The 25,204-nt window shown below is 46.0% G+C and overlaps 5 protein-coding genes and 1 long non-coding RNA gene across 6 annotated transcripts in view; 3 read left to right on the top strand and 3 right to left on the bottom strand.

Moving 5' to 3' along the window:
- Window positions 1-25,204, top strand: part of LOC132216086 (zinc finger protein 883-like) — a 681,654-nt gene that overhangs the window by 298,811 nt on the left and 357,639 nt on the right. The gene's annotated exons all lie outside the window — the stretch shown is intronic.
- LOC132216080 (zinc finger protein 345-like) overlaps window positions 1-25,204 on the bottom strand; it is a 325,901-nt gene that overhangs the window by 25,452 nt on the left and 275,245 nt on the right. The window lies entirely within an intron of this gene.
- LOC132216124 (zinc finger protein 501-like) lies at window positions 924-5,979 on the bottom strand. Its single transcript, XM_059665228.1, has one exon. It carries the CDS (start codon window positions 4,346-4,348, stop codon window positions 2,939-2,941), a length of 1,410 nt encoding a protein of 469 aa, XP_059521211.1. The 5' UTR covers window positions 4,349-5,979; the 3' UTR covers window positions 924-2,938.
- Window positions 10,380-11,542, top strand: LOC132216136 (elongation factor Ts, mitochondrial-like). The gene has a single exon (XM_059665251.1). It carries the CDS (start codon window positions 10,409-10,411, stop codon window positions 11,354-11,356), a length of 948 nt encoding a protein of 315 aa, XP_059521234.1. The 5' UTR covers window positions 10,380-10,408; the 3' UTR covers window positions 11,357-11,542.
- Window positions 15,043-16,461, bottom strand: LOC132217163 (zinc finger protein 773-like). The gene is made up of 2 exons (XM_059667266.1): window positions 16,150-16,461; window positions 15,043-15,276 (listed from the first exon to the last, which is right to left on the bottom strand). The coding sequence occupies exons 1-2, from the start codon at window positions 16,324-16,326 to the stop codon at window positions 15,043-15,045; spliced, it is 411 nt and encodes a 136-aa protein (XP_059523249.1). The 5' UTR covers window positions 16,327-16,461.
- LOC132216173 (uncharacterized) lies at window positions 24,137-24,289 on the top strand. Its single transcript, XR_009448721.1, has 2 exons — window positions 24,137-24,217; window positions 24,258-24,289. It is a non-coding gene; the product is annotated as an uncharacterized LOC132216173 (long non-coding RNA).

Raw genomic sequence — 25,204 nt, 5'->3', positions numbered from 1 at the left:
GCGGAGCTGCTCGCTGGCAATAGGGGACGCAGAGATGCTAGGAGTTGCGGAGACACCATTGCTGTTTGCTCCGCCCCAGTGATTCCCTGCGACCCCGCCCTACTCAATTTACATCACCGCCCAAGCTGTGCCAGTGGCACAAAAGGAACCACCTGCGCTTTTTCAGCTTAACCTGACAAACTGCAGAATTCAACTCCTCGCACCCATAAGGGACACACTCAAGAAGCAGAATCAGGTTCAGAGGAAGCCGGAAATGGACCAGGCTGGGCTGGCAACATGGAACCGCTGTACCAGCAAACGCACAAACAGGTCCACCAGATCCAGTCTCCCAGATCCGGGAGACGGCAGACAAGCAGTCTGTGCACTTAGTAGAAAACGAAATCCAAGCAAGCAACCAGATATTCAGCCATCAAGAACACCTGGAGATTTTGTCCAGCCAAGAGCCACCCAACAAAAGACAGAACGCCAAACTTCGTGTTGACCAGTTAAAGTATGATGTCCAGCACCTGCAGACTGCTCTCAGGAACTTCCAGCATCGGCGATACGAAAGGGAGCAGGAGAGATAGCGAGAGGAGCTTCAGTCTCGCACCTTCACTCCCAACGTGGGATGCGGCGCCCCCTGTGAGGCTGTGACAACCCCTGCGAGGATGAGACAGCCCCTGTGAGGCTGCGACGGCCCCTGGGAGGCTGAGACGGTCCCTGTGAGGCTGCAACAATCCCTGCGAGGCTGCAATGGCCCCTGTGAGGCCGAACACAGGGACAGTTGGGGGGGCAAGGGCAGAGGGTGGGGTAGGAACTGGGTGGAGGGGAGCTATGGGGGGAAAAAAGGGGAGCAACTGTAATAATCTGAACAATAAAGATAAATTTTTTAAAAAAGATGAGTTACTAATATATCTTTCTTTATTGTACTTTATTGATTTTTTCAGAGAGGAAGGGAAAGGGATAGAGAGTTAGAAATATCAATGAGAGAGAAACATTGATCAGCTGCCTCCTGCACACTCCCTACTGGGTATGTGCCAACAACCAAGGTACATGCCCTTGACCAGAATCAAACCTGGGACCTTTCAGTCCACAGGCCGACGCTCTATCCACTGAACCATACCGGTTAGGGCAAGTTACTAGTATATGTTTAATAAACCTCCAAGAATTTATGAAATATAAATTAAACAAGAAAAATACTTAGAAAAAGCTAAGATGTCTATTAAAATGGAATGTAAATCCATGGTTACTAGAACAGCTGTGAAGAACAGGGACAGATTAAACGAGGTCCTGAAGCAACTACAAAGTGAGCAATGTGGTCAATATCATAAGTCTAATGGTGGTTTCAGTTTCATGCACATGTCAAGATTTATGAAACACTATACTTAACGCATGTAATTTACTCATTACAGCTGTTAAAAAACTGGTTCAAAATAAAACAGTTCACATATTCTGGAAGAACAGGTTTGGCAACTCTATATACAATCCCTGTACTTATGCCCTCTGAGTGAGAGTCTCATCACAGTGGCAGAAAATGTAACAAACAATGAAGAACTTTCACCCAAACCCACAACCCTGGACTAAAGATGGCTTTGTCTCCACCTTGCTTTTGCTGTCAGCTCACAAATGGCTCTGATGGGAACATCTGAGAAGCTATAGGAGCCACAAAACATCTTCATTATAATCAATGACAATGACTGCTCCAGGGAAGATAAACATCCCTAGAGTCCCTCAGATCTGTGTACACACAGCTCTTGTAGTCTTTTCCTCAAAATAATTCCTGGATGCGCAGTTAAGTGAGGACCATTCCATCTAATGGGCTGCAGTCTCATCAAACAACAAATAGGTCAGTGTTTCTGCAGTGAAAGGGTTTCCCTAACTACTATGGTCCTCATACCAGTGACCATCACCAGTGAAATTGTAGGCAAAAGGGCATATGTCCCTCTGCAATACCTGCGCAAGGGATCCCCTTCACATGTATTGGCATCGCTTGCAAACTAGAAAAAAAAAAATCACGCTCCCAGACATACTTGAGGTTGTTACAGCTGCCCCCTCTTTGGAGTGATCTCTGTGTCTCAAAGCATCCAGCATCACATGAGGACTAGAGTCCACAGTGTTTCCTATGAAATTATGGGCAGCAATGTAAATTTGGCAAAAACTGTTGAGCTAATTTCTGTACCAGGGTCTTCCCCCAAGGGCAAAAATGTTTGAGCCTGCATAAAAGTTTTTCACATCATCATTCCTGGATAGCCTAGATTTCCTTAGAAACTAACCCAAACAGAAAATAGAACATCCAAGATTAAAGACGTCTTAGGAAAAGGCCTTCATTATTTTGCAAAGAAAGAGGTCTAAGACTGGCAGTTCTATCATTGATGACTGAGGCGCTCAATAAACTCATCATTAGCATATAGGGAAAGTGTGTCCCTAAAAATAGCAGTTCTGCCACATTGGGTTTAATGGCGCCAACAGCAATCAGTCCTATGTGGCAACTCATGACAGGGAAACAAGGGAGAACTAAGGGCTCAGGTATTCCTAATTTTCTTCAACAAATTAGACAACAGAGTTAGCTTCCCTGGGCACATGAGGATGGTGACTGATGCCATCTGTAGGGTCCTTATAGGTGGTTCAGGTGAAATACCTGCAGCAACAGAAATATGCAGTGACATAGATCTGGCAACATGTCTCTGTTAGAAAGTGTAACATAATTACATAGTGTTTCAACATAAAAACACACACGCACAACAGCAAAAACACTTATCGGAGCTCTACATAATATAGGTGATTAAATGTATGAGATACAATTCAGAAAAATGAGGATTTACAAATTTTCTTGTACTATTTTTAAGTCTGAATTAAGAAACTACATTTCCTACACATCTAACAAGTTTCTCACATTTGTACTCTTATGCAGGGAACGAACTTAGAAATTTGGCTGAGAGATACCTCAGATTAATTGCACTCATAACGCCTTTCTCCAGTCAGTGTGAATTCGCTGATGACAACGAAGGGGAGTGCTCTGGGTAAAAGATTTCCCACATTCACTGCATTTATAAGGCCTTTCTCCTGTATGAATTCTCTGATGACAATGAAGGGAATATCTCTGGGTAAAAAACTTTCCACATTCACTGCATTTATAAGGCTTTTCTCCAGTGTGAATGCTCCGATGACGACAAAGGTTGCCGTTAGTGGTAAAATTCTTCCCACATTCACTACATTGATAAGCCTTTTCTCCTGTGTGAACTCTCTGATGACTAAGAAGGATGGTTTTAGTGGTAAGAGTTTTCCCACATTCATTGCATTGATAAGGCTTTTCTCCAGTATGAACTCTCTGATGTCTACGAAGTTTAGTTATAGTGGTAAAAGTTTTCCCACATTCACTGCATTGATAAGGCTTTTCTCCAGTATGAACTCTCTGATGTCTACTAAGTCTAGTTATAGTGGTAAAAGTTTTCCCACATTCACTGCATTGGTAAGGCTTTTCTCCAGTGTGAACGCTCCAATGACGACGAAGGTGGCTGTTATTGGTAAAATTCTTCCCACATTCACTACATTGGTAAGGCTTTTCTCCAGTGTGAACGCTCCGATGACGACGAAGGTGGCTGTTATTGGTAAAATTCTTCCCACATTCACTACATTGATAAGGCTTTTCTCCAGTGTGAACGCTCCGATGACGACGAAGGCAGCTATTATTGGTAAAATTCTTCCCACATTCACTACATTGATAAGCCTTTTCTCCTGTGTGAACACTCTGATGACTACGAAGGTTGGTTTTAGTGGTAAAAGTTTTTCTACATTCACTGCATTGATAAGGCTTTTCTCTAGTGTGAACACTCTGATGATATTGGAGACAAGTGCTCCTTGTAAAAGACTTTCCACATTCACTGCGTTTATAAGGCTTTTCTCCTGTGTGAACTCTCTGATGATAATGAAGGAAAGAGTTACTTGTAAAAGATTTCCCACATTCAGAGCACACAAAATATCGACTTCCAACATCGACAACTTTTTCCTGAATAAACATGTGGGTGCAACTAATGTCTTTCTTACATTCTTTTCTGGTGTAACAATTTTCTCTCCTTTGAAACATCATCCCACATGTTGAAATAGCACTTGGACTGTTTCTGGTCTGAGGGGCCTTTAGGTGGAGATGTCCTGATTCAGTAAGGACACCCTGCCCAACCTCCCCGCATGTGAAACGATTCTGGGACACATTGAAATTGCAGCTGTTTGCAAGTGAGATCCTGTCCACCCCTCTAATGAGAGTCTTCTCTCTCACATGCTGCTGGTGAAATTTTACACTGAAGTAAAACTGTTTTGCACATGCCCCACACCTTAACAGTATCTGTCCGTGTTGTGTTCCCTGCAGTTCCATCACGTGGAAAATGTTTCCCAAGACTAGTCCACAACTCTCACAGGGGTGGCTCTTCTGGGAAGACAAGGCTAACTTGGGATTACTTGCCTGTGACAGTCCAACAGAAACCTTCTGTTTTGTTGATGCCTCCACATTCTCTGCTCCACAGCAGCAACCTAAACAAAAGAAATGAAGGTGAAGTGCATGTTGACCTGATAAAAACAGAATATCTTCACCACGGATGTTTATCTGTCCTGACTAGGCATGATTCCATAGAAAGATTTTCAAGATGAGTGAGTTAGACAGTGAGAAAATTGCTCTTATAAATAATGTGGCTCCAAAAATCAGTCAATGATGGAAATCTTACCAAGAGAGGGACAGAAGCAAAGGAGTAGATACAAAGAAGAGAGGAAGGCTCTACTCTTTGTTCTTGCACAAATGGTTTCCTTTTGGACCTTACATTCTGACCATGTGTGACTGTGCGGAATAATTTCAAGTTGCTCAAAGACATAAAAATTAATTTTATTGGATCACAAGATATACAAGTTCAGTAAAATAACATGTGTGCTCTCAAAGGTGCTGCAGGTATGGATCAACATTGGCTTGCAGTAAAGAGAGACCTGTGAAAGTAGGAGAGGTGCAAAGTCCAGAGAGGTTAAAGTTATCCCTAAGCTGGGAATCTAAGTAGAAATGATCACAATTAGAACTGAATAGTTGGCAAAGTATCAACAATAAGCACAAACAAGCATAATTCGATGAGGAATGGGCAACTGTAACAAAACACTGGCTTTCTAGCTATGAATGTAACAAAGGCCAGTGGAGAATTCCTCCCCAATGACCCTTCTCCAAGGCAAGACCGCCTGGGGGTCCACTGTGTCATTCATAAAGTCGTGTTTCTTCTGTGATGCACAAATGATTCTTCCCCTTCAATCCCATTTGAGGCATTGCTTGGGATAAATGGTGCAAAGAACATAGAGGGTCAATACTGTGGTAGAACAACAAAGGACAAATGAGATCACAGTCAAAAGACCAATGTGAGTGACATCAGCAAGATGGAGGGATCAGAGATATGAGCTTCTTCCCCCATCCCAGTGTAAGTAGACAGCTTTCCATGAACATAAACCCCATAGGAAATGGGAATAAGAGTACCATCGCCCTAACTGGTTCAGCTCAGTGGATAGAGCGTCGGCCTGCGGACTCAAGGGTCCTAGGTTCGATTCCAGTCAAGGGCACGTACCTTGGTTGTGGCCACATTCCCAGTGGGGAGTGTGCAGGAGGCAGCTGATCGATGTTTCTGGCTCTCTATCCCTCTCCCTTCCTCTCTGTAAAAAAAAATAAAAAAAAGGGGGGACCATGAAGACAAACAGTATTACAGACACAAATAAAGTAGGACTGTACAGAAAGAATGACTGGAAAGACTGGGTCAACAAACATCTTTGAAGATACATGCAGTCAAAAACAAGGGTCAGAGTTACCTCCAGCAGCCACTGTGCTTCTGTTATCACTGACCATAGTGGCCTGTTCTTCAAATAATACAGGAAATTTTTGTATTTAAGAACCACAGAATGCCTTGGCCAGTATGGCTTGGTTGGTTGGAGCATTGTCCTGTGTACCAAAGGGTCCAGGATTCAATTCCCAAGTCAAGGCACATATCAGTATGTGGGTTACATTTCCAGTTAACTTGTGTGCAGGAAGGAGCCAACTGATGTTTCTCCTCACACTGACGTTTCTCTCTCTCTCTCTCTTTCTCTCTCTCTCTCTCTCTCTCTCTCTCTCTCTCTCTCTCTCTCTCCCCCCCTCCCTCCCTCCCTCTCTCCCCATCTCTCTGCCACTCTATCTGAAACCAATAATAAATAAATAGAAAAGAATGTCAAGGTAGCCAAACAAAAGACAGAACTCAAAAATGTCTAGAGGAAAAGTAAATAAAAAGACTACCTATTACAAATCATGTATAAAATTCGTAAAACACATTTCTAAGAAGAAACTTTACAGGGATAAATGCCACATTATAAAAATAGATCCGAAAAAAACTGACCTGCCATCTCAGGAATATAGGCTCAAAATAAGAAAGTAAATCCAAAGGTTGCAAAGTTATTGTTTCCTTAAACAATGACTTTTTGAAAAAGCATCAATAAAAGGGAGATAAGAAAAAATAAAAGAATACTAACAGGTACTTTTCTAAAACATACAAAAATTGGCAAAACTTAAGCTAGAATAAAGCAAAAAACAAAAACAAGCCTCCAATAAATGAAAAAAGAAATGAAAAGTAAGACATTATACCTGACACTATGAACCACAAAGCATCATTAGAGATGCTGATGTTAGGAGACGACATGACCCTCCATAGAGAAATTGGTCAAGATCCCATATGAGCTTCTGAAATTAATAAACAAATTCAGCTCCCTGGCCATGTAGCTCTCTTGTTGAGTGTGTGGTCCCGACGCACCACAGCTGTGGGTTTTCTAGGGCACATGTAGGGGACAGCCAATAAATGCTTAGATGGGTAGAACAGCAGATCAGTTTCCCTCTCTTTCTGTTTCCCTTCCTGTCTCGAAAATCAATACATAAAAGCTGTGCAGCGCAGTTCAGTGATTACGTATCAACCCATTACCTAGGAGACAAAAATTCTATTTCTTGTTAGGGGACATGCACAGGTTGCCAACTCAATCTCCAGTGTGCAGGAAGCAGCTGATCAATGAGTCTCTGTCATTACTCAGGTTTCAATTACCCTCCTTCTCTTCCTCTTTGAAATCAATCAAATATCTTTTAAAAATAAGTAAATAAATAATTTAAAGAATAAATAGCCCTGACCAGTTTGGCTCAGTGGATGGAGCGTCGGTCTGCGGACTGAAGGGTCCCAGGTTCGATTCTGGTCAAGGGCATGTACCTTGGTTGCAGGCACATCCTCAGTAGGGGGTATGCAGGAGGCAGCTGATCAATGTTTCTCTCTCATCGATGTTTCTAACTCTCTATTCCTCTCTGTAAAATATCAATAAAATATATATATATTTTAAAAAAGAATAAATAAACAACCCTGGCCCATTTCGCTCAGTGCTGAGAGTACCCACCTGTACCCTGGAAGGTCATGGGTTCAATTGCTAGTATGGGGCAGGCACGTGGGTTTCAGGAAGTTCAATCCCCCTTTGTGGGGACACATTGGGAGGCAACCAATTGATGTTTCTCTCTCTCTCTCATTTTCTTTGCCTCGCCCTTTTTCTTCCTCTCTAGAAAAAAAAAAAAAATCAATGGAAAATCACTATTCAGGTGAACCTAAAAGAAAAATTAAGAATTGACTTCAGCCCTGACTGGTTTGGCTCAGTGGATAGGGCGTCGTCCTGCGGACTGAAAGGTCTCAGGTTCGATTCCAGTCAAGGGCATGTACCTTGGTTGCAGGCAAATCCCCAGTAGGGGGTGTGCAGGGAGGCAGCTGATGGATGTTTCTCTCTCATCGATGTTTCTAACTCTCTATCCCTCTCCCTTCCTCTCTGTAAAAAAAAAAATCAATAAAATATATTTTTAAAAAAAGTATTTATTTCAGAAAAGCTACAGGAGAGGAGACCCAAGATGGTGGTGTAGGCAACAGCCTATACTCGCTGCCTCCCACAACCACATCAAACTTATAACCAAAATACAGAACCATCAGCAAGAACTGCTGGAAAGCTGGCTGAATGGAAGTCTTACCACTAGAGAAGGAAAGAAGAAAGCACACTGAGACTGGTAGGAGGTAAAGAGCCTCGGAAGGTGCTGGTCCTGGACCCATTTGGGCCACTTTTCTAATTGGGAGGGAGATCGTCACTACTGAGGTCCCCTGGAGGAGCAAAGGTTCCCAGTGCCACACCAGACTCCCAGCCCAGACTCCCAGAGCTGGCAAAAGAAGTGCCTACCAGTAAGATCTGGCAGGAAGAAGTACGGGCTGTAAAAACCAGTGCAGATTGGGGCTCGGGGACAAAGAGGCTACAGGAGACCCAGTTGCTCCTCTTATAATTTCCGCACCACGATCTGAAGTTACAAGGTCCCGCTTCATCTGACTCCCCTGGGCCTGGAGAGCCTGTGGGGGTGGAGCGGATGAAGACACAGACTAGGAGACACTGGACTGACTGGCATCCCGGCAGGAACTCGGGGGCGGCTTTCTCCCAGAGAGAGGTGCTCGCAGCGGTCATTATACCTATGCTGGGACATACCACTAGGTTGCGAAGGCCCCGATAGATGCTAAAATCCTCAACAAAATTCTGGCAAATCAGACCCAGCATTACATTAGAAAGGTCATAAACCATGACCAACTGGGATTTATTCCAGTGATGCAAGGATGGTACAATACCTGCAAATCAATAAACAGGATACATCACATAAACAAACTGAAAACCAAAAATCACATAATAATATCAAATGATGCAGAAAAAACATCTTACAAAATCCAACACCCTTTCTTTATAAAAACTCAGCAAAGTGGGGAGTACAGGGATCATACCTCAAAATAAAAAAAAGTCTTATATGACAAACCTACAGCCAACACCATATTCAATGGGGAAAAACTAAAACCATTTTCCCTAAGAACAGGAACAAGACAGGATGCCCGCTTTCACCACTCCTGTTTGATATAATACTGGAAGTGCTAGCCATAGCGATCAGACGAGAAGAGGAAATGAAAGGCATCCAAATTGGAAAAGAAGTAGTAAAACTGTCATTATTTGCAGATGATATGATATAGTACATAGAAAAACCCTAAGGACTCTGTCAAAAAACTACTAAGTATAATAAGTGCACTCAGCAATGTAGCAGGATACAAAATTAACACCCAGCGATCTATAGGTTCAATGCAATCCCCATTAAGATACCAACGGCATATTTCAAAGGCCTAGAACAAACTCCCCAAAAATTCATATGGAATAAAAGAAATAAAAAGAACACACAACCGAATAGCCACAGCAATCCTAAGAAAGAAGAACGAAGTTGGAGGAACCACGATACTATATACCAAGCTATATTACAAAAATGCCTGGTACTGGCACAACAACAGACACATAGAAAAAGGCAACAGAACAGAGAATCCAGAAATCGACCCAAAACATTTTGCTCAATATTTGACAAAGGAGACAAGAGTACACAAAGGAGTCAAGACAGTCTCTTCAATAAGTGGTGTTGGGAAAATTGGACAGATACATGCATAAAATCAAACTAGACCAATAACTTATATCATATACAAAAATAAACTCAAAATGTATAAAGGACTTAAACGTAACAGGGGAATCCATAAAAATCATAGAAGGATCCACAGGCAGAAAAATATCAGATATATGTCCTAGTAATATCTGTCTCAATACAGTTCTGAGGGCAATGGGAAGTAAGGAAAAAATAAAAAAATGGCACTACAACAAAATTAAAAGCTTCTGCACAGTAAAAGAAACCATCGCAAAACAAGAAAGCCCAGTGCATGGGAGAACATTATTTGCCAATTACATTTCAGGTAAGGGTTTAATCTCCAAAATTTACAGAGAACTCATACAACTTAACAAAATGAAGATAAACATTCTAATTAAAAAAATAGGCAAAGGACCTGAATAGACACTTTACGAAGAGGACATGCAGAAGGATGAGAGAAATATGAAAACATCCTCAAAGTCACTAATCATCCTAGAGGCAAATAAAAACAACAATGTGGTACCATCTCACACCTGTCAGAATGGCAACCACCAACAAATCAACAAACCACAAGTGCTGGCAAGGAAGCGCAGAAAAAGGAACCTTGGTGCGCTGCTGCTGGGAATACAGACAGGTGCAGCCACTTGGAAGACACTATGAAGTTTCCTCATAGAGTTAAAAATGGAACTCCCATATGACCCAGTAATCCCACTTCTAGGTATATATCCCAAGAATCCAGAAACATCAATCAGAAAAGATATCTGCATCCTTATGTTCATAGCAGCACAATTTACAATATCTAAGATCTGGAAACAGCCTAAGTGCCCATCAGCAGATGAGTGCATTAGAAAACTGTGGTACATCTAAACAATGGAATACTACGCCGCTATAAAAAAGAAGGTGAGTGCGCCGGTCCCGCAGCAACGTGTGGAGGCTGGAGAGATGTTGCTGCTGCGGTCACTGCACCGCTGTCTGGTTGCGCGGACCGGGAGCTGTCCGGCAGGGCCCCTTCCGCTTCAGTCGCCGCAGCCATGGCACACCTTTCACGCGGGGCAGTGGCTGTCCGCGGCCTCCAGAAAGGATCTGCTCATGAAGTTGCGGCGGAAAACGGGCTATTCCTTTGTGAACTGCAAGAAATCCCTGGAGACTTGCGGCGGGGATCTCACACAGGCAGAGGAGGGCTGGGGCAAAGCTGCCAAGCTCCATGGGAGGAAGACTAAAGAAGGTCTGATCGGGCTGCTGCAGGAAGGAAACTCGACTGTGTTAGTTGAGGTAAACTGTGAGGCAGATTTCGTTGCAAGAAATCTAAAATTTCAACAGTTGGTCCAGCAAGTAGCCCTGGGAACCCCGTTGCATTGTCAGAGCCTAAAGAATCAACTCTCCACTTACAGTAAAGGCTTCTTGAACTCCTCTGAGCTCTCTGAACTTCCCTTTGGGCCTGAGAGGAAAGGCTCTCTCAAGGATCAGCTGGCCTTAGCAATTGGGAAATTGGGAGAAAACATGACTCTTAAACGAGCTGCATGGGTGAAGGTGCCAAATGGGTTCTATGTTGGCTCTTATGTCCATGGAACAATGCACAGTCCCTCACTCCACAACCTGGTGCTGGGGAAGTATGGGGCCCTGGTCATCTGCGAGATATCTGAGTGGAAAGCAAACCTGGAAGAACTTGGCCGCCGCCTTGGGCAGCATATGGTAGGCATGGCCCCTCTCTCTGTTGGCTCCCTGGACGATGAGCCTGGGGGAGAGACAGAAACCAAGATGCTGTCCCAGCCGTACTTGCTGGATCCCTCTATCACATTGGGACAGTATGTGCAGCCCCAGGGAGTGTCTGTGGTAGACTTTGTGCGGTTTGAATGTGGCAAAGAGGGAGAGGCAGCAGAGGCTGAATAGGTTCCAGAGACTTTAGGCCAGGAGGAAACATTTGTTCTTAGTTCTGGGCTTTATTACAAAAAGCAGTTATTTTCTAAGCCTCTTCAAACCCAGGATTTGTTTTTCATTTGTGTTTGTAATGAAATTATACATCATGAGTAAAGTTATTAAATAAAATTGTTATAAAAAATATTAAAAAAAAAAGAAGGAATTACCCTAACCGGTTTGGCTCAGTGGATAGAGTGTCGGCCTTCGGACTGAAGGGTCCCAGATTCGATTCCAGTCAAGGGCATGTACCTTGGTTGCGGGCACATCCCCAGTAGGGAGTGTGCAGGAGGCAGCTGATCGACGTTTCTCTCTCATCGATGTTTCTAAGTCTCTATCTCCCTTCCTCTCTGTAAAAAAAAAAAAATCAATAAAAAAAAATAAAAAAATTCAAAAAAACAACAACAATACACAACAAACTGTGGTACACCTACACAATGGAATACTATGCTGCTGTTAAAAAGTAGGAACTCTATTTGCAACAGCATGGATGGAACTGGAGCGCAATCATGCTAAGCAAAATAAGCCAGGTGGAGAAAGATGAATATCACATGATCACTCATTTGCGGTCAATGAGGGAAAATGGACACATATGTAATACAATATATATTACTTTAAACAATAAAGAATTTTTTTAAAAAAAATTGTGAAAATATCCATAGTACACAATGAAATATACAGATTAAATGGAACCCTGAGGATAATTCTTAAGGTATTTTACAAATACATGAATAGAGATCCTTGAAATGCATAGGACTAAAGAATGTGAATAGCAAAAACAATCGTGAGTGAGAAGCAAGCTGGTGGCATTGCACTTCTTGACTTCAATTACTTACAAAGAGAGAGCAAGCAAACAGTGTGTTCCTGAAGAAACACAGACACATACATCAACAGAACAGAAAACACAAAAATTAAGCCTGGCACATACATTCATGTAATCTTTGTCAAAATTGCAAGATAGAGAAGAAAGGAAAGATAGTTTCTTCAATGAATAGAGATTTGTCTTGACATTATTTTCTGAATGTGACACCAACCAGAGAAAAAAGAAAAAACAAACAGTCCAGATAGCAACAAATAAAGAAAAAAGCTTTGTCACAGCACAACAGCAATAAACAAAACGAAATGAAAGGAAATCTAGAGAACAGAAGAAAATAATTGCAAATCCTGAGAAAGAGAAGATGGTGGCATAGATAAACACCGGAGATTGCTGCTTCGCACAACCACTTCAAAAATACAACTAAAAGACAGAACGGACATCACCCAGAACCACAGGAAGGCTGGCTGAGTGGATATTCTACAACTAGAAGGAAAGAGAAAAGCATACCGAGACTCAGAGGAGGTGCGGTGCAGAAGTAAAATACAAAGGTGTGGAGGTGCGTGCGCAGTGGGCTTGTACCTGAGGGCGCAGTTGTCTTTTTCAATCGGGAGGGAGTCTCAGGCTCTGAGCTCCAGTTCTGGGCGAGTCTCTTGGGACCCAGACTCAAACGGGAGAAGCAGGACTGTCTGGCATTGGTCGGAACTCAAGGGCAGCTTTCTCTCTGAGGTACTTGCAGCAGTTGCTGGGACACTGAGAAGCAGAGCCTCTGAGGACAGGACTGAGAGCAGCCATAACTGCTCACACTGCCCGCCCTGTTGATCCCCTGGGACCCGCCCCGCCCAAGCCTTGCGCAGAGGCATTTGCTGGATAGCCTCAGGCAAAGGTTACATTAGCACCTCCCAAGGGACAGAAGTTCTCCCACTGCAGACACAGCTGATTCTCACAGCCAGTTGGCCTGGAGGTCAAATACCCTCTAGTGTTACCTACAAAAATCAAGGCTTAACTACAACAAGACTGTGCACAAAGACCACTAGGGGGTGCACCAAGAAAGCATAAAAAATGTGGAGACAAAGAAACAGGACACAAATGACAGAAATGGAGAAAAGCAAACTGCTGGATATAGAGTTCAAAACCACACTTTTAAGGTCTTTCAAGAACTGTCTAGAATCCGCCGATAAATTTAGTAAGACCCTTGAAAAGACTGGTGAGACCACCGATAAATGTAGTGAGATCCTCAAGAAATCTAATGAGACCCTCGATTTTGTGATAAAGTACCAACTAGAAATTAAGCATACACTGACTGAAATAAAGAATATTATACAGACTACCAACAGCAGACCAGAGGGTCGCAAGAATCAAGTCAAAGATTTGAAATGTGAAGAAGCAAAAAACACCCAACCAGAAAAGCAAAATGAAAAAAGAATCCGAAAATACGAGGATAGTGTAAGGAGCCTCTGGGACAGCTTCAAGCGTACCAACATCAGAATTATAGGAGTGCCAGAAGATGAGAGAAAGCAAGATATTGAAAACCCATTTGAAGAAATAATGACAGAAAACTTCCCCCACCTGGTGAAAGAAATAGACTTACAAGTCCAGGAAGTGCAGAGAACCCCCAAAAAAGGAATCCAAAGAAAACCACACGAAGGCACATCATAATTAAAATGCCAACAGCAAAAGACAAAGAGAGAATTTTAAAAGCAGCAAGAGAAAGAAACTCAGTTACCTACAAGGGAAGACCCATACGACTGTCAGCTGATTTCTCAACAGAAACTTTGCAGGCCAAAAGGGAGTGGCAAGAAACATTCAAAGTGATGAATGCCAAGAACCTACAACCAAGATTACTTTATCCAGCAAAGCTATCATTCAGAACTGAAGGTCAGATAAAGAGCTTCACAGATAAGGAAAAGCTAAAGGAGTTCATCACCACCAAACCAGTATTATATGAAATGCTGAAAGGTATCCTTTAAGAAGAGAAAGAGGAAGAAAAAGGTAAAGATACAAATTATGAACAACAAATACGCATCTATCAACAAGTGAATCTAAGAATCAAGTGAATAATCTGAACATAATGAACTGGTGATTATAATAGAATCAGGGACATAGAAAGGGAATGGACTGACTATTCTTGGGGGGGAAAGGAGTGTGGGGGATGCGGGAAGAGACTGGACAAAAATTGTGCACCTATGGATGAGGACAGTGGGTGGGGAGTGAGGGCGGAGGGTGGGGTGGGAACTGGGAGGAGGGGAGTTTTTGGGGGGAAATAGAGGAACAAATGTAATAATCTGAACAATAAAGATTTTTAAAAAAAAGAAAAAGAAAATAATTGGAAATCCTATGAAGGAATTGCTCGGAGATTGTGGATTCACTTCTGATCAGCACAACAAAGCAAACGTTGAGATATAGACAAAAATTCACACAAATAGTTGGAGTTCCCAGGAAATAATAAAGTTATGTTAATACTATACTGTAGGCTAAGAACAATGCAATGAGTTGTCTGAAAACCAAACTCGATATAACTTCATTAAAAATACTTTATTGTTAACCACTAGTAACAAGTGTCTGCGCTTACTAGAAACATGGTGGCCCTAGACTTGCTGAATGCAGGGTTGCTAAAAATGTGGACTTTGTAGAAAAGTGGGTAGGTACAAATGACCAACAAGAATATAGAAAATATTTTCTTCACTGATCAAGGTAGAATCACTCAGTCTTCCAAACACACTACCAAGCACAAATCCTTTCCTGTGAATTTAGTGCATCGGGGAGTATTGGGACTTCAGGAATAGAAGGGAGCAGTGGAAACACACCAACCCTCCCCAGGAGAGCAACTACCCAGGAAACTGGAAAATCAATCAGTACCACAGTCTACATGGGAGGACACAGCACACCCTGGGGGATAGGGCCTGGGAAATGGCAAAGCCAAGTCCAGGTCACTGGTGACAGCGAGGGTCTTACCCAGGGAGGACAGAAGTTCAAAGTTCTCCAGCATCACATTCAGGTACAGCTGTCTCTGACCCTCATCAAGGAGGCTCCATTCCTCCCTGGAGAAGTACAGGGCAATGTCCTCAAAGGTCACGCCAACCTGTCAGAATGGAGACAATTAAAACCAAAGCTGCCTTTGGAAGAACTAGCAATTCTACTCCTTACACACCTTCCTGCCCTCAACCTCCTCCAGGGCCCCAGGTTACTATGGACACCAGGCCCTAAACCAGTGCAGGCTGCTCTCCCATCACAGTCCCCTTACTCACTGTGATTGCCCTCAGCAGAGCGGCTGGGTTGGTGGGAAGGATTGGGAGAGGGGAGGGGAGAGAGCAATGCTATATAAGGTCTGGGCGATGCCTGCAGGGCCCCAGCCTTCCTGCCAAGTAACACCACTGCAGTCTCCCAGATCCTGCCTCCAAGACAAAGCCAAGGGTGGGTTTATGCTTCACCTTTAAGTCCCCACACCAGGTCCCGGGACCATCAGCTCACACTTCCTCCAGATGTGCACACCACTGTGTAATGTCTACCTCCTTCCCATCTCAGACCCCAGGTTCACTCCCTCAGCTCTGCCCCCTTCCTGCTCCAATGCCACTGGATCTCGCTGGACTCACCCATGAACTTGGCATATGGCGTGTGGAGAGCTTGGAGTCCAGCCAGATCCAGGCCCACCCCAGCCCCCTGATGGATCCCACAGCCGGGAAAACCCCGAATGAGTCTGTGCCGTCCTCCCTGCAGCCTCTGCTCTTTCCGTCAATACTCACAGCCACATCCTCAGGGACCTGCAGATGCAAGTCACCCCCGTCCTCTCTGCCCTGCACTTGCTGTGTCCTCAGAAGCCACCACACTCCTCTCTCCCCTCCGCCTTCCTCACGGTCCTCCCCGCGGGAATGAGCTGCAGGACGGGACAGGCGCCCTCCCCAGGCTGTGGTGTCTGTGTGAGGAGGCGCTGAGGGCCCAAGGGACACAAACTCACCTCAGCTCGTCTCCTCAGCGGGGGCGCCGCCATTGCACTCTGTGGGCTGAGCGGGGCGGGAGTAGAAGCCGCTGCAGGAATGGCGGTCCCTGTCCCGGCCCTGGCGTGGGTTCCTGTGGCGACTCCGAGCGTCATTCCCACGTGGGAGCTGTGAGCACCACTGGCGGCTCCCACCATTGGTTGTGTCGCTGGGAACACCACTCTCCGGCCTTCTCCACGAGAGTGCGGACACGGAAAACCTCACCGCCTGGGACAAAAATCTGAGAAATCGGGCCACAAAGATTACGGTCCCGCCCTACCGAAGCAGCCAAACGGAAATGCCTTCTCTGACCCTCCATTGGCTCAGCCTGATGCCATTCCATGCGTTGCCTTCTGGGTAATGTAGTTTCTCAGCTCAAAGGCCGGGATCCAGTGTTTCTCAGTTGACTCTAGGACTGGATTTAGGGGCAAATAGCCCAAGAACACACCAAGTACACTAAGGGCCCTCTAGCGCCTGCAGGGGAGGTGATTTCCGGGGCAAGTTTGTTTCTCCTGCACCTGCAGGGCTTTCTTTAGCTGTGGTTTTGCATATATTTGTTCAGGACTTGCTGTTTCTGAAGGGCGAGCATTGTTTCTTCATTCAAGACTTTTGGCATGTTTTTCCCTGGGTCCATATGTATCTGGAGGAGGTTGTTCAAGTCTCTAAGTGCCTTAACCTGCCTCCATTGAATCCATTATACAAAGTTAAGGTCACAAAACAGACGCTCATACTTAAGAGCATCAACTTCTGAAACCATCCAAAGTGTCAGGTCTGCCTGTGCTGCAGTGTGGATAAGATGGTCAAGAAACATATGAGACAGAACTTAGAACACAGGGCTTGGAAGACAGGACCAAGAGAGACAGAGCCTAGGCACAGAACCTACACAGAACGTTCTCTAGAGACAGAAGAACTTTGCTGGAGAGAACATGGCAAAAGATCCTGGACTGAACCTGACTACAGAAATTGGCAAGAGAGCCTGACTAGAACCTGGTGACTGAGCCTGGCTGGAGAACCTGGACAAAACCTGGCTGGAGAACCTAGCGAGGGAACATGGCCACAGAACTTCCCTGGAGATCCAAAGCAGAACCTCTCTGGAGATCCAGACCAGAACTTGGCTGGAGATCCTGGCTAGGCTGCTGATCAACTGAACGCTGTCTCCGTGTCCTTCCTTCTTCACCAACTCTGTCCACACCTTTGGGAACCCCTGGACCTGCTGGGGCTCGACCCCAACACACTATAACTCTCATGATAAGTTGATATTCTACATTCTGTTTTAAAGTAGGATCCCACTACACACTCCTGGTTTTTGGATAATCTTCACATTATTTCCTCAGTTACATGTTAATCTTTTTTGATAACTTTTACTTGTAAAATACTTTTTTTTTCACACAGAGAATTTGGCTATACATTTTAGGAATATATTCTCAGTGTTTTATTTTTACTTTTATTTTTTAAATAAAACATCACTTTTATTGACAAAAAAAAAAAAAAAGAAACATATGAAAAGATGCTTAAAGTCACAGATCACCAGAGAGATGGAGATTAAAGCAACAATTAGGTGTCACCTCACCACTGTCACAGTGGCTGCCATCTACAAATAAATATATGACAAGTGCTGGGGAGGATGTGGAAAAAAGGGACCCCTAGTACACTGCTGGTGTGAATGCAAACTGGTGCAGCCATATGAAAATCAGTATGTCCTTTCCTCAAAAAATTTAGGATGGCCAGGACCGGTTTGGCTCAGTGGATAGAGTGTCGGCCTGCAGACTCAAGGGTCCCAGGTTTGATTCAGTCAAGGGCATGTACCTTGGTTGCGGGCACATCCCCAGTGGAGGGCGTGCAAGAGGCAGCTGATTGATGTTTCTGGCTCTCTATCACTCTCCTTTCCTTTCTGTAAAAAATCAATAAAATATATTTTTTAAAAAATTTAGTATGGCCCTAACCAGTTTAGCTCACTGGATAGTGTGTCAGCCTGCGGACTCAAGGGTCCCAGGTTCGATTCCGGTCAAGGGGCATGTACCTTGGTTGTGCGCACATAATGCTGTGGACCAACATTCTCGAGAATAAGACCACTGACTCCAATTAGGTCTTAAACAGCAAGCGAGGATTTATTGAGCTGGCCAGCCACTACAGTTACAGCACCCTGCCCAAGCAGAGGCTGAACTACAGTGCCGACTACAGGAGTTACATTTTATTATTAAATTCTGTGGAGGCCCAGAGAAAAATGTGTCTTCCAAATTCTGGGCCCCCAATATGGAGGAAACTCTCTTTATTTATACCTTTTCCAGTCCTTTGTCTCCCAAATTTGGAATGAGACTTCGGGCCTTCTGAGAAAGAAGGCCTGCATGATGGGAAGGGGCTATGAGACCATATCTCAAGACCTGGCCTGATGTCAGTACCTTCCTATCTATGTGTTCTAGGACAGCGTGCCCCGCCTGGCTGAAGCGCCAGATATGCAGCCCAACACATTCCCCACTGGTTTTATGTACATGAGTCAAATCATTGACTCTTTTGAGTCATTGTTGGGGAGGAAGTTATATTGACCCCTTAGGACTATAAGCTTGATAGAATTAATTCTTTGCTGAATAAAGTCAGTGGGCCTGTTTATAAGATAAGGGCCTGGAATGAGGGTCAGGAGTAATCTCTTGAGGGTCCGAAGAGTCCTGGACTCTCTATTTTTCCTGGGTTGTCTTAAGCTGGGTGTGATGAAGCCACATCAGGATCCCATCGACCTTGACTGCCGTGGGAGTGGTCCTTTCCAGGTAGGAGTCAGTCCTTGGGTGGCAAATTTCTTTACCCAAACAGAGTCACCAGGTTGATCAGCACAATAAAGTGAATAATGAGATATGGACAGAAAATCACACAAATAGTTGGAGTTCCCAGGAATAATAAAGTTATGATAATACTATACTGGAGGCTAATAATGCAATGACGTGTCTGAAACCCAAACTCGATATAACTTCATTAAAAATACTTTATTACTAAGCACTAGTACCAACCACAAGTCCTTCCCTGTGAATTTAGTGCAGCGGGGAGTATTGGGACTTCAGGAATAGAAGGGAGCAGTGGAAACGACCAACCCTCCCCAGGACAGCAACTACCCAGAAAAGTGGAAAAATCAAGCAGTACCACAGTCTACCTGGGAGGACAGAGCACACCCTGGGGGATGGGGTCTGGGAAATAGAAAAGCCAAGCCCAGGTCACTGGTGAGAGTGAGGGTCTTACCCAGCTAGGATATAAGTTCAAAGTTCTCCAGCATCACATTCAGGTACAGCTGTCTCTGACCCTCATCAAGGAGGCTCCATTCCTCCCTGGAGAAGTACAGGGCAATGTCCTCAAAGGTGACCTCAACCTGTCAGAATTGAGACAATTAAACCCAGAGTTGACTTTCTGAGAACCAGTAATTCTACTCCTTACCTACCTTCCCCACCCTCAACTTCCTCCAGGGCACGTGGTTACTGTGGACACCAGGCTCTAATGCCAGTGCAGGCTGCTCTCTCATCACAGTCCCATTACTCATAATGATGGCTCTCAGCAGAGCAGTCTGATTCAGTGGGAAGGATTGGGGGAGGGGAGGGTAGAGGGCAATGCCATTTAAGGTCTGGGCGATGCCTGCAGGACCCCAGCCTTGCAGCCAAGCAACACCGCTGCATTCTCCTAGCTAGATCCTGCCTCTAACACAAAGCCAAGCATGGAATCATGCTTCATCTTTAAGTCCCCAAAGCGGTTCTCGCGCACCATCAGCTCACACTTCCTCCAGATTTGCCACCACTGGATAAAGTTTATCCCCTTCCCATGTTCAGATCCAAGGTTCATTCCCTCAGCTCTGCCCCCTTCCTGCTCAAATGCCACTGGATCTCGCTGGACTCACCCATGAGCTTCGCATATGGCGTGTAGAGAGCTTGTAGTCCAGCCGGATTCAGGACCACCCCAGGCCTCTGATGGACCCACAGCCGGGAAAGCCCCGAATGAGTCTGTGCCTTCCTCCCTGCAGCCTCTGCTCTTTCCGTCAATACTCACAGCCCACACCCTCAGGGACCTTCAGATGCAAGTCACCCCTGTCCTCTGTGCCCTGCACTTGCTGTGTCCTCAGAAAACATAACACTCCTCTCTCTGTTCCATCTTCCTCACGATCCTCCACGTGGGACTGAGCTGCAGGACGGGACAGGCGCCCTCCCCAGGCTGTGGTGTGTGTGTGAGGAGGCGCTGAGGGCCTGGGGGACTCGAACTCACCTCAGCCAGTCTCCTCAGCAGGGGCGCCGCCATTGCCCTCTGTGCGCTGAGCCGGGCAGGAGTAGAAGCCGCTGCAGGAATGGAGGTCCCTGTCCCGGCCCTGGCGTGGGTCCGGTGGTGCCTGAGCTTCAATCCCAAGTGTGAGCTGTGAGCACCACTGGAGGCTCCCACCATGGGCTGTGTGAAGGGGAGCACCACTCTCCGGCCTCCTCCATGGGACTGTGACACCAGGAACTCCTCACATTCTGATACAAAAACCTGAGAAGGCAAAATCCCGCCACAAGGACCCCACTCCCGCCCTACAGAAGCAGCCAGAAGCCCTGGGGCGGACCATTGCTTCCCAGACCCACCAAAGCACCCACCTGGGGGGAACGAAGCTATCAGAACTACTGGGAAGAGAATTTTACATCCCAGGGCTCCAGAAAATATCCCAAGACTTGGCCAGAAGGTGCCAAGTGTGTGCCCAGGTGAACCAAGGGCCCCCTCTTGTGGCCGTGCCGGGGCAGCGATTCCGAGGTCAGAACCCCGGAGAACACTGGGAAGTGGACTTCACCGAGATACCAGGAGGACAAGGAGGGTATAAATACTTGCTGGTTTTCATTGACACCTTCTCTGGCTGGCCTGAGGCATACCCAACCAAAGCAGAGACAGCACAGATAGTAGTTAGGAAACTCCTCACTGAAATTGTCCCCCGGTTTGGCCTACCACTATACATGGGGCCCACTATACATGGGGCCCAGTGTTTATCGCCAAAATTACACAATCCATAGCTAAGGCCCTGAGGGTTACCTGGAAATTGCATTGTGTTTATAGACCACAGAGTTCTGGACAGGTAGAGAGAATGAATCTGACCTTAAAGGAAACCTTAACCAAGTTAAAACTAGAGAATGGCAAAAATTGGGTAAGTCTCCTTCCTTTTGCTCACCTCAGAGCTAGGTGCACCCCGTATATAAAAGGACTCACCCCTTTTGAAATTATGTTTTGCAGGCCGTCACCTCTCCTTCCCCGCCTAAGAGAGGAAGATCTTGCCCGGCTGTCTACCTGAAATTTGCTTAAGTCCTTACAGGCTTTGCAGAGCAGCGCCACGTCGGCACAACAGGTGGTGAGGGCACCTTACGAGAGGAGGACGTGCCGAGACCCAGTCCAACGCAGCCTGCCTTCTCTCCAGGTGATCTCCTCTGGGTGAAGTGCCACGACCCTGGCAGCCTGGAACCTAGATAGGATGGACCCCACCAGGTGGTGCTCAGCACTCCAACCACCATCAAAATCGCAGTTAAGAGGCACTGTTAAGCTAAGGCGAATGACAGCGTCGAGGGATGGCGGGTTCAGAAGACCGGAGACCCGTTAAAGGTCAGACTCACTCGGTGTTCCTCCTGACTCTCCTCGTCTGTCTGCAGCCGTGACAGGGAAATCCCCATCTGGCCAAAAATTACTCTTGGGAGGTCACACGCACTATTGTTGGGACTGTTATAGGCTCCGTTGTCGCGGTAGGGGCGCCCGTCATCTGGACAGATCTCTGTAAACTGTTTGGAAAAAACTGGGGAAATTCCCGTAGCAAAACTGCGTCGGTCGGGTATGGCTCAGGTGGCCATACCCAGGCCGCTGGAACCAGGGGTTACGGGTGCAGAATGCTCGGGCTAGAGCAAGGGTTATGGCACACTCCACATTATGCTTGCCCCCGAGAGGGGGTAGTAACTATGGAGGAGAAAGCAACTTCTACTGTGCCTCTTGGGGTTGTGAGACGCTAGCCCTATGGAAAAAAAACCCCACCGACAAGTTCCTCCTTCGGACCAGAGGTTCGACCTGGGGACCCAAAGAAGAACTGCCAGAAATTGTAACCCGTCCTCCTCAGGCCTCTCGCCTGGTGGACTGACCAATGGGAAGGGGGAAAGACGTAGGGACTAAGACTCTATGTCAGCGGCCAAGACCCTGGCCAAATCTTCACCATCCAATGCCGGACTCTTCCCCGGCGGCTCAACCTGATTGGCCCCTTGTGCCCCCTAGACAAGCCAGGGAGGCCGAGCCTGCCACAACACACAGCCCCAGCCAAACCTCTGCTGGGCCCACATAGTTAGTAGCTCCGGAAGGAACTTGGTGGGCATGTACAACTGGTGTAATCCCTTGCATCTTCCCTCCAGTCCTCCAGAACCCGACGGACCCTGGACTATGCATCCTGACGAATATACTCCCTCAGGTGTGCTACTATTCAAGAGAAGGGGGTCGAGAACATTTAAACTTAGAACCCAGGAGGGATAAAAGGGCCCCCATCCTAGTCCCCCTCCTTATGGGACTAGGACTAGCATGATCCATGGCCGTTGGAACAGCCGCCCTAGTAACCAGCCACGAAAATTATAGAGTTCAGTAGGCAGACAGATCAAGACTTAAGAACTCTGGAAAAATCCCTTGGCCAACTGGAGGACTCCCTCAGTTCACTTGCAGAGGTAGTGTTACAAAACAGACGAGGTCTAGATCTGCTTTTCCTAAAGCAGGGAGGCCTCTGTCTGGCCCTAGGGGAGACCTGCTGTTTCTACACCAACCACTCGGGGGTGATCAGGGAAAGCCTTAGCCAGCTGCGAAAACGGCTGGCTGACCGAGAAGAGGCTAGAAAGGCCAAGGGCAATTGGTAGGAGAATTTACTTTCCTGGTCCCCCTGGCTAACTACCCTGCGCTCCTCCTCCTTGGCAGGACTAGTCATTCTGCTCCTCCTAGGGCTACTATTTGGCCCCTGCATCGCCAAATGCCACCTCAATTTCATACAAAATCAAATACAAGCTGTAAAGTTGATGGTTTTACACACTCAATACTCCAGGATCGTAGAGGAGGGCGCTGAATCAAAGATTTGATTCAGGCATAAGACCAATAGGGAATGTGCTAGGGGGAGGGACCGTGGCATGGAAAGATTACTGAATGTGCTGGGGGCAGGGACCCTGGCATGGAAAGATTACTGAATGTGCTGGGGGCAAGGACCCTGGCATGGAAAGATTACTGAATGTGTTGGGGGCAGGGACTGTGGCATAGAAAAATTACTGATTGCTTTAAAGAAACAGTGATATGATAGAACCCAGCCAGGTGTGACCCCGTTTTCCTCCCGAACTTTTTACCCTGCCAGTTAACGCTTTGTAGTTTTTGCAAATAAAAGCTTTGCTGCACCCTCGGTCGGTACTGCTGTTGCGCGGCTCCCTGTGTGGAGGTACGTGCTGTAGTCGCGGGCCAACTTAATAAAGGCTCTTAAATTTAAATTCTGAGTTGGTGGTCTCTCTCGCTGATTGAACCCATAACATTGGAAAGAGCCCAAGTACCCATCAGTAGATGAGTGGATGAAAAACTGTGGTACATTGATACCAGGGAATACCATGCAGCAGGAAAAACGAATACTCTCTTACCCTTTCACACAGCACTGGGGGGGGAAGGGGGGGGGGGACCGGGACCTGGAGAGCATCATGCTAAGTGAAATAAGTCAGTCAGAGAAAGACAAGCATCACTTGATCTCACTCATATATAGAGTCTAATGAACAAAACACTGATGAATGGAGTGAATTCAGAGACATGTAAGCATAGAAATTACTGCAGAATCTCAGAGGGAATGTGTGTGTGTGGGGGGGGGGGGGAGAGGATGGGGGAGGGATGTAAAAAGAAAGATCCTCAGGTAAACATGAAAAAACATGCTCACACACAATAAAAACAAAGTCACCTGAGCTTTGAGCATTTCCTCTTATTTTTCTTTCTCCTTTTCACGTTGATTTCATCAGCAACATTCACTCTTGACCTCGACAAAAACAATTAGATTATGACTTGTCTCCCATCAACTAAGCATTTGTATGAATAACCAAAGATTTCTTATCAACACTGTTTTTAGACAACAAGCTATAAATAAACGAAGCTTTCAATGCTCCTCGTTCCAAGTTAAACACTTCCAGTTCTCAGAGCTCAGGGTCAGGAGGGGCCTGTGCTCAGAGCAAGGGTCCCTCCCGGAGCTGCTCCTTCCTCTCAGCACAGGATGGGTCTGTGCGGGGCCACTGAGGAGCCTTGTGCTTGGCATTGGATAGGAGTCTATAGGCAGGAGGACCCTTCCTCTTAGAGCAGGTGGCCTGAGTAGGCCGTGCCAGGCAGGAGACCCAGGGGCTGCGGGGGGACCTGCCTGAACACACCTCCTCTGGGCACTTCAGCCTGGGCGCCGGCCTGGACAGCATTGCTTTCCAGAAGCAGCAAAGGAAACGAAGAGGGACCATGTTAACGTAGAAATGAACACAGGCCGTGGTTGAAACATTCCCCCCGCGTGCAACCAGGTCCTGGCTCAGGTCACCCCCGGGAACTGCTGCAGCAGAGCCGTCAGAGGCGGGAAGGGCCTGAGCATCTGCTTGCACCTGAAGCAGCTGCTCTTCTGAACTCTCAGAATGACAGATGATGGCGTTGCCCTCAACACAGAAAGTCAAGGGAAGTGCTCTGAGATGTAAAGGGAACAGGAGGAAACGAATAAATGCAACCATGGAAACAGACGCTGCAGCTGAGCCACCCTGGTCCTCAGACTGTACCTGCTCCACTGAAGGCTGCACATCAGTGGTAGAGACTGTGTCTGACGCCGGAGATAATAATGGTTGAAATCCAGCCCCTTGAATCTGACACTTGTCTGTGGTGTAAACTTGGGGAGCTGACTTCATTTCTCAGGTACTGAATTTTTTCAGCAATTTGATAGGAGTTTCCACTTACCCAGGTTCTTGTGAGCATTAAAAAAGAAAATGCTCAAAAATCTAACCGTGCAATCCTGGCAACAAGTACTCAGCTAGGTACTTTTATTGATCTTGG

The sequence above is a fragment of the Myotis daubentonii genome, chromosome 15 (assembly GCF_963259705.1).
Source record: "Myotis daubentonii chromosome 15, mMyoDau2.1, whole genome shotgun sequence".
NCBI lineage: Eukaryota > Metazoa > Chordata > Mammalia > Chiroptera > Vespertilionidae > Myotis > Myotis daubentonii.
The sequence above is the reverse complement of the archived record's forward strand: the minus strand, read 5'-3'. Positions and strand labels throughout refer to the sequence as shown.

What these genes read in the sequence shown, in the direction of transcription:
- LOC132216124 (XM_059665228.1), bottom strand. Translation starts at nt 4,348, where the DNA reads ATGGAACTGCAGGGAACACAACACGGACAGATACTGTTAAGGTGTGGG.
- LOC132216136 (XM_059665251.1), top strand. Translation starts at nt 10,409, where the DNA reads ATGTTGCTGCTGCGGTCACTGCACCGCTGTCTGGTTGCGCGGACCGGG.
- LOC132217163 (XM_059667266.1), bottom strand. Translation starts at nt 16,326, where the DNA reads ATGGTGGGAGCCGCCAGTGGTGCTCACAGCTCCCACGTGGGAATGACG. An exon ending in CGCTGAGGAGACGAGCTGAG is followed by an intron (nt 15,277 to 16,149) that starts GTGAGTTTGTGT and finishes CCATTCTGACAG; the next exon opens with GTTGGCGTGACCTTTGAGGA.